The sequence below is a fragment of the Lytechinus pictus genome, chromosome 5 (genome assembly GCF_037042905.1).
Source record: "Lytechinus pictus isolate F3 Inbred chromosome 5, Lp3.0, whole genome shotgun sequence".
NCBI classification, from domain to species: Eukaryota; Metazoa; Echinodermata; class Echinoidea; order Temnopleuroida; family Toxopneustidae; genus Lytechinus; species Lytechinus pictus.
Genome location: NC_087249.1, coordinates 51,883,166 through 51,892,341, shown reverse-complemented (window position 1 = coordinate 51,892,341; position 9,176 = coordinate 51,883,166). Strand labels below are relative to the sequence as shown.

General features: G+C 38.6%; 1 protein-coding gene across 1 annotated transcript; it reads right to left on the bottom strand.

Annotated features, from left to right (window-relative positions):
- Positions 1 to 621: 621 nt before the first annotated feature.
- Positions 622 to 6,668, bottom strand: LOC129261289 (uncharacterized). Its single transcript, XM_054899348.2, has 3 exons — positions 6,665 to 6,668; positions 5,888 to 6,167; positions 622 to 3,709 (listed from the first exon to the last, which is right to left on the bottom strand). The coding sequence occupies exons 1-3, from the start codon at positions 6,666 to 6,668 to the stop codon at positions 3,049 to 3,051; spliced, it is 945 nt and encodes a 314-aa protein (XP_054755323.2). The 3' UTR covers positions 622 to 3,048.
- Between the last annotated feature and the right edge of the window lie 2,508 nt (positions 6,669 to 9,176).

Below are 9,176 nucleotides of genomic sequence, written 5' to 3'. Positions count from 1 at the left end.
CTTTTCTGGTGCTTGATTTGCATACGAGTCTTTCCTTTTTTGTTGTTTGTTTTGTTTGGAGTATTTTCAATCTCAAGTTGATTAACACCAATTTCCTATTTATTTTGTGCTTCTCTCTAACAGGAACTATACAAGGGCAGAAAACAACACAGCGCACCAACTCCAAACAAACGCTAACATGCGATATGTTCCGGATGATAATAATAATGTTTCTTTACCAGGCATTCAATAGAAAACAAACGAATCATAACAATTTATTGTACTTAATCCTTGACATTGAATTATCAGGGTCAAAACGTTGCGCACAATATCACAAGAATCAGTATTCAAAAGTTGACTAAGTACAGTAACACTTTTGCAGGGTTTTTGTTGTTTTCTTTAATCTTGTTAAGAAAGAAAGTATTTTTAAAAAATGTACTGCCATTTGCCTAAAATCATTACACACAGGGTGCAGGTATTTCTCATAGTATATTCAAAGAAGTGTAAAGCAATATGTTATTTCATATTTGAAAAGCACAAATCATGCTTATCCAAGAAGCATGATGCCAGATATTTCAACATGTCAGGAGCAATGTATTTTACAATACGAGTTACAGTCAATGTCACCTAGTCCAGTGAACCTTGCTTAAATTTGGATGCTGCTTATTTAATATTTAGATTTTGATCATGACCCTCAATTCAATCATGTATACATATGCTGTGAAGTATTGGAGAGTAACAATGAATTTATAACTGTACAGCTAATAATGTGGAATTTACACAAATTTTGGGGCATATTTATAGAGGGCTACCCTCCTAATTCTCGTGCAGTAAGTCAAGATTTGTTTTACCTGAATCATGATGTTGTTTTAATTGGAATGAAATGGAATAAATTTATGATTGTTTAAAAATACGAAACTACTTTCTTTATTTACTTGTTGTTATATTCTGTATATAATCATGCCTGCCAACTATGGCAATCAAGATATATGAACAAATTACTAAGAAAATTCCTGAAATAGGAGCAGTATAAAATCTCTTATATAATGCTACAGAGGCAAAAAACACCCAATGAAGTATAGGAACATTGAAAAAAATACATTTTTTCTTTCCCCCAAATGGGAATATTCCTAATTTAGGTCCCCATTCCACAGAATGGAGACCATTGAAAGACCACTGAAAGACTTAAAATTGGTGAGGTCTTACAGCGGTTGTCAAGATCACTGAAATTTGTCATCTCTGTGGAATGGCTCAGAAAGACCCCTCAAAGAACTCTGAAAGACTCATGGATATTTCTTATCTTAATGGTCTTAGAGTAGTCCTATAGAGATCTTTCAATGGTCTTTCAGAGATCTTTTATGCAACAAGTGATCTATCAGAATTCTTTCCATGGACTTTGCCTGGTCTTTCAATGATCTCTCATGAGTCTTACAGTGAACTCCGCAAAAATCTTGAGAGACTGCCGGAAGATCATTGAAAGACTAATAAGACTTTTGAATGTTCACCGAAAGACCGTTGTAAGACTGTTTCGAACCGTTTCAAAAGTTTTGGAGCCCATGAAGACCACGAAGACCACTGAAAGATTGGTCAGGACTAGTGTGAGGCCTCAAAGACCATTGTAGGTTCATTGAGAGACCTCTGAAAGATCGACCAGAATTCATGGTCTTTCAGCGGTCTTGTTCTCTGTGGAATGGGGGTTTAAGAACAATTGGCAGGTATGTACTATGTATGATAAGTATGCAGCTAAATTAATGAACATTTCTGTAACAATAAGATATAACAATACGTCTTGGTTGGGTTGGGTAGTTAGATGAATTGTAACTTCTATCAAAACATTTTTTTAAGTGGCACTAAAATTCTCAGAGTAGTCCTTTGAAATAGAGACTTCAAAGCTCCAGATTTCATTTTCTCCAAATATTTTTTAGGCTAGTCGTTTCAGATACCATGGTAATCGAAGCAGGGAAAGGGGAAGACAGACACGAGAGAGAGGGGAGGGGGTGGGATGTGCCCAGTGAGAGGGGAAGGGAGCGAAGAGAAGTGGAGGGGGAGGAGAAGAGGAGGAAAAGGGTGAACGGGGAGCAAGGAAAGAAGATAGATAGGGATTTTGAAGACAAAAGGGGGAAAGAAATAAAAAGACGAGAAAGCAGCGAAAGACTGAGGAGAGAAGAAGGGGAAGAGATAAGGAAAAGAACGGAAATGAGCATTGAATATTGAAAAAAAAGAGCTGAAGCACAGATTGAGGAAGATTAAGGTGAAAATATTAAAGGGAAAGCCCACCCAAGAAAAGGTTGAATTTGATTAACAGAGAGAATCAAACAGGCCAATATGTGTAAAATGTCATAATTATCAGATGTAAAATAAAGTAATGTTTCAAATGTCACCTATTTCACTAAAAGAAGAGAAAATGCATAGTACGGGTGATATGCAAATTAGAAGGTTGATAATGTACACTGTTTCTTTTATATTTCATTATATGAATTTATGGAATTTTCATCTTTTTGACAAGAAGGCCAATTGAATCGCAGTAGGTTACAAAAGCGCATTTTCAATGTTTGCGGCGTAATCAAACTCTGTTTCATATGATGAATCAAACATTAAAATGTTCCTTGTTTCATAATAAAATACAGAAGAAATTGTGATATCATCGACTCTCGTTTGCGCACATCTTGTGCATTTCTACTTTGTGAAAATAATCCAAAACACGATGTCTTTACTTTCATAATATTTACATCCGATTTTGATGTTATTTTCAGCATTTTGCTCGTTTGATTTTTTTCTTCTTACTTTTAATCCAATTCAATTGTTTTTCCGGGGGTGGTGTTAGACTTCCCCTTTAAATGTGTTCAGAGAAACAGAGTTGAGCAATAGCAATGTGAAAAAAAAACAGTTGGTAATGTCTTTGAGATGTGGAGATTTGGCGAGGGGGGGGGGGGTAAGCCTACATGAAAAAGGGGTCGGTAACATTAAACTTGACACATATACAGTATAACTGCTATTAAGTAAATGCTATCGCTCAGCCCCCCCCCCCTCATGTGGAAGGAAATAACCAGATACAACCTAATTTTCAGCTTAAACTTTAATCCTACACTTGAACATCTCGTCGTAATACTCCATTATCTCATCGGCACATCTGATGACATCGGGAGTAAGCAGGTCACGTGATGGCATCTCGTTCGCCGGTAAAAACGCTCTGCTTTCCATCGCCTTACTCGAAAAGGACGATACTGTCATTCGGAGTTCTTCAACTCCAATGGGCGACTTCCAGATTTTAAAGACGTCGAGGTCAGCCGAACAGCCGAACGTCAGAAGCGACTCGTCGTAAGGCAATCCTACCGCTTGGCAGTACTTCGACAAAACTTCGGCCGGTTTCGTCAACAGATCGTCAGCATCGATCACGACCGGGTCATCTTCGTAATTCTGTCGGCAATGTTGCCAGAGGTCGTACAGGTCCTTGAAGAGCAGTCCAGGACCTACGTAGGGGTCGTCGCGCTGGAGATCGAATTTGTTTTCGTCGGCTGCGTCGCCTTCTAGGGCCCCGATCATAGAGAGCTGCTCGAACATCGCCTTTCGGTTAGAGTGAAGGACGCGAAGGGGGTGGCGAATTAAGAAAGTGTGTTTAAATCCCAGAGGAATGAAAGGGAAGACATCTTTGTTGACGGCGAATCCCATGTCTTTCACAAATACATGCTTATTAGTGCTAGAAGATAGGTTGGTCTTCACGGCGGCATATCTGTTTAGAAAAGAATTGGGAGAGAATTTTTAAAGCGTATTTCACTTGCATGTCTTTCAACTGTCCGATATTGTTCAAAGAATGAACTCGCTTGCTAACCTTTGAAATTAGGCCCCTGCATGTAATGACCGTCCAAGAAATTGCGCTAAATATACCTGGGTCATCTTGTTATAATAGCAAAGTCAAGATTTCTACAATAAGATTACTATCAGTCAATGAAATTGAATAATTTCATTTTTTTTTACTACTTTTGCAAATTTGTTATTACAACAAGTTTTATGAGACACTCCTGGTGGATGTTTCATAAAGCTGTTCGTAAGATACGAATGACTTTACGCACGACTGGTGATCCTTTCTTGCGATAAATGATATCCCTGTTATTAGTATATATCTCTATGCCCTGTATAATTGATATATGACCTAAGAACACGTTCCAGTCGTGGATAAAGTTGTCCGTAACTTTACGAACAGCTTTATGAAACACCACCTGATCAGAATTCATCTCACACTAAATTTGATGTACTTGGTGAGGTCAAGAAATTTGTTTTCATCTATACTCTGTATATATGCAGTGGTGTAACAGGCGGGGGGCAAGCTGCCCCCCCCCCCCCTGGCGGAGCTCACCGGGAAAATAAAAGAAACGGGAAAAGAAAAAAAGGGGGAAGAAACGGAAAGGGATAGGAAAGAAAAAAGGGGAAGGGGAAAGGGAAAGGAAAAGGGAAAAGAAAACTAAGAAAAAACATAAAAAACGGAAAACGGAAAGATAACGGGAAAAGGAAGGAAAAAAAAAAACAAGTGAGAAAGAACAATTCGCCCCGATATACAAATACATTAGCATGATTAGTAAGACAGGGAAATAAATTAAAGATGACAAAAAGGCAAACAAAAGCGGGAAATAAAGGCAGAATGGAATTAGCAAAAATCAAATTGGAAAATAAAGAATAGGGACAAGATAACGTACACTACCGGGCTGCCGAGGATTGAGATAACGAGCGGGAAGAAAAATGAATGGTATATAGCATAATGTCGTATGAAAGTCTATCATAAACTTGCTAAATCTCCAAAGGCTCTGTCCAATAGTCAAGACCCCGTGCAGTGGGGGCTCTTCATCTGTAACCTTTAATGGGTTCTATAACGGGCCCCTATGTGGACCCTTCCTGCATTAAGCTTTACGTTGAAGCACTGGCGTACCGCGGATGGTTCCACAGCCAAGGGGAAATAAAAGAAAATAAAGGAGGCAGCGAAATGAGATGAATGGAAAAAAATACATGACATGATATTTGCTATAATGATGTAAAAATCTATCACATAATTAGAATTTCATTTTAAAAGGCCATTTTTTCTGGCTCGTTTCGCTCGCTGGCGACTTTTTACAAATTTTCCCGCATTTGCTATGGTGTGCCCCTCACAATATTTGGATGATTACGATACACAACTGCATTGAATTTATGTGTTGTGTTAAAGCTATATAAATAAGCACGCAATTTGATTAAAATAAGTGGCCATCTGTAAGGTTTAAAATGGCTTTGATATCAAGAGGTTCCGGGGCTCTGCCCTGGACCCCAGTGCACCCATAAAGCACTGTTATATGGATGAGTTTGGACCATGGCCCCCAAATGTTCTACAACCAAACAAAAAAAAAAATGAGGAAAGAAAAGTAAATGTGTATTATATTTTTCTGAATATCACGTTAAAATCTATCTTCATGTTAGATTCTCATGAAAAGGTGATTTTTTTTATCTCGCTCGCTTCGCCCCTCGAGCATATAGAGCTTCGCCCAGATGCTCACAATCATAACAAAAATCCTGTTCACCGTGGCGTACAAAAAAGAGAGAAAAAAGGAAAGAGAGGAGGGTGAAATATGATATCATCTTTTTAACATTATGTCAAAATCTATCACAAATTTGGATTTTTGCAATAAAAATGTCAAAATATTTTGCTCGCTCGCTTCGCTCACTCGCTTTTATATACACACACACACACATATATATATATATATTTGCCCGATACGCCATATCGCCCCCTCAAAATTTTTGCCTTATGACGCCATTGCCTGTTCCATGATATATATATGACCGGGAAATTTTTGGCTCTTGCCCCCCCTGGCCACCGACCCCTGTTACGCCGCTGTCTATATGTTATCAATTTTATGGTAGTTTGTTATGATTTTCTACTTACGGCAGCTGATCTGCTTTGAAATTAAAATGCGACACACTTTTCAGCATATCGGCCACTTTCTGGAACGTTTCTTCGTTTCCATCGTACGATGTCGGAAGATCAATTCCCAAGCGTCTCTTCGAATCGAGCTCGGCGACGAAACTGAAGAAGAAGGGTTCGTACCAGACTTCGATTCCGCCGATGGCGCTGAGGGATCTGGTGAATGCACAGGCGGTGGAGCGAGGAACACACCATAGGAAAGTTCGCGTCGTACCATCTTCCATATTCTTTGCTAATAATTCTATATGCGACACAAGAAAAGTGATCAGCTTATCGTTCGATCCCGAGTTTGATCAAGGCTTATGTCCAAAGTAAAAATGAATTTTAACAGCGATAGGTATGAATAAGCAAACTCTGGAATTGAATTAGTGACATGCAAATTGGGGCATCCAGCCGAAGAGGGATCCCAAATTCTCAAACATCAAAGTAGAAACCGATCATTTGCAATCTTTAGAAATATATAGGGCAGGTTAGATAATGTTTATTATCTTGAGTCGTATATGGTTATCTTGTTTTCTTAATATGAAAACACACGTTTAATTAGGGAAATGTCTAGATTGTCTTGCGTTTCCCGATGCTCTGCACTTTAAAACTAACTTTTACTTTGCTTTCTATTGGAATTCGGCCAATATGGCCAATGTAGTTATTTCTGCCCTCCCCCCAATAAAAATATTCTCTCGACGCCCCTGGGATGGCCATTAATCCGGAGATTGTTTAGCCCCCAAGAATAAATTTTACCCATTTTTCCCCTGTAAAGAGAGGACGCAAAATGGCCGCGTTCTGGCAAGGGTTGGAGCGCGTGAACATCACCATGAAATTTTGTCGATCTGTAGTGAATTCAGACCATTACTCGACAATAAAAATAATGACAGTTTGATGGTTGCGGTGGGAGGGGTTTTGGGAGAAGGTGGAGGTTTCTGTTGGCGTTGTCAATGATGAAGATGATGATGGTGTTGTTGATGACGATGGTGATGATGGTGGAGATAGTGATGATGATGGTTATGGCCTATAGCGATGATGATGATGGTGATGATGATGTTGATGATGATCCGCATAGGCGGATCCAGGGGGGCGAGGGGCCCGGGCCCCGGCCCCCCAATTGGCACCGCATTTATGACAGTTTATATAAAAAAAATCTGCTCGCGATTTGCGCTCGCTTTATTTGTTAAAAATATATCAACCCATGAATCCTTTTCATGATTACAAAAGTGCTTGAAATGTTCAGTTTTTAGGCCTCAATGTCAACAAATTTCACGCACTCATTATAGGCTTATTATTATAGATTGATAAATATAATTACATTTTTATGAAAAATTCCTAAACACTAAATTGTTTTTTTTCAGAAAGGAATATCGACAAGTTTCATATCAAGCTTAGGAAGAGAAATAGGAAGATATATAGATGATTACTTTTATATGATGGCAAAATGTCCTTACGCCTAGAATGTCCCGATCGTAGGTCAAAATGATTATAAAATATCAGCTCGCGCTTCGCGCTCGCATCATGTATTGAGTGCTATATCCACATCCACCTCACAATTTCCCTACACAGTGCTTTAAATAGTGATTAAATTTACCCTTTTCATATCGGAATATCAAATATTGGTTTTCATAATAAAAAAATATAATATATTCAGATACTAACACGCGAAAACAGTCACGTTTATTGAAATACGCAGCTTGATATTCATTCAAAATGTGCTAAAATTATCCAGTTTCAGATCAGAATAACAAAAATTTTCTGCTTGCACTTTGCGCTCGCATTATTAATGTAAAAATTATACTCATCCTTTTTCATGATTTACAAAACATGAATAGAGTGTTCCGTTTTTAGGTTTGAAATCTCAATTTTTCCGCTCGCGCTCGCGTCAATTGTTTTGTTATATACCAATAGCGTTCATGATTACAAAAAGTGCATAGAACGTCAATTTTGTTTAGGTCGGAATGTCAAAAATTTTCAGCTCGCGCTTCGCACTCGCATTTTATTCGGCTATCGTCTTAATTGCTAACTGCAAAACGTCCTTAACAGGTCCCTTTCCGGCAGGGCCAGAACGCATATTAAAAATTTCTGCTCGCGCTCCGCGCTCGCAGTAATACGCATTGTTCGAGTTCACAAACATTGCCCAGAATGTTCAATTTTTAGGACTAAAATACATGAAATTTCACTTTTTTTTTGCTCGCGCTATTTAAATAGGGCTTATATGTTGTTGATAAGAATAAAACTAAGAAATGGCTGTTAGGACATGGGTGTTTGCCCCCCCCCCCTCCCAATTTTTTACGACGAAGAAAAAAAAAGAGAAAAGGAAAAGGATGAGGGATGATAATATCATATTCCAAATATCATTTCAAAATCTATCACGAACTTGGATTTTTGTAATAAAACTGTCAAATTTTTTGCTCGCTCGTTTCGCTTGCTCGCAACTTCTTATTAATTTTACATGATACGCCATATTGAGCCCCCTCAAAATTGTAGGCTCATTACGCCACTGAGACAACCCCTTCAAAGAATCAAACAAAAATCAACTATAGGCCCTATATGAGCTATGAAAAAAAAATTCGCCCCCCCCCCCCTAATGGAGGAAGCTGGATCTGCCCCTGGCTATGGTGGTGCGTGACGATAATGATGATGATGACGCTAATGATGGTGATGATGACGACGATGAGGATGATGACGGTGATGATGATGATGATGACGACAATGATGATGATGCATGGTGGTGATTTGTAGTGGTGGTAACCTGTGGTGAAGATGCATGGTGATAAGAAGGATATCGAAGCAGAAAAGCGGATCTTGCATGTTTATGAATATTGTGGTCACGGTAAGTAAGACAATTAATAGTTGAGTTGGTGATGAAGACGAAGAGAGGATCGAGGATAAAGGATGTGATCTGGCGAGCGAGTAAGAGGAAAAGACTTGTCGGTATTATATCCGCCAGTACCATAGGCCCTTTGCTTCTCAGCCATTCAAAATTATGGAAATTTTTCGGGTTCGACTAAGTATTGATGAATTACCAATTGATGCGCTCTCATCTCGCTCTGGTTATATTTATTTACTTATTTTATTTTGTTTTGTTTAGGGGGTGCACCTCACGACCCAGATCGGCCTTTTGATACTCGAATTTCTTATTCTATCTTTCTTTTTCTCCTTTTTTTTTCTAGACTTTATAGATCTTTTTTTCTACTGGAAAACATTGCAACTATTACGCACGCTAGATGGCGCTGTTAATGAAAACATTTTCGCTGCACCGTAC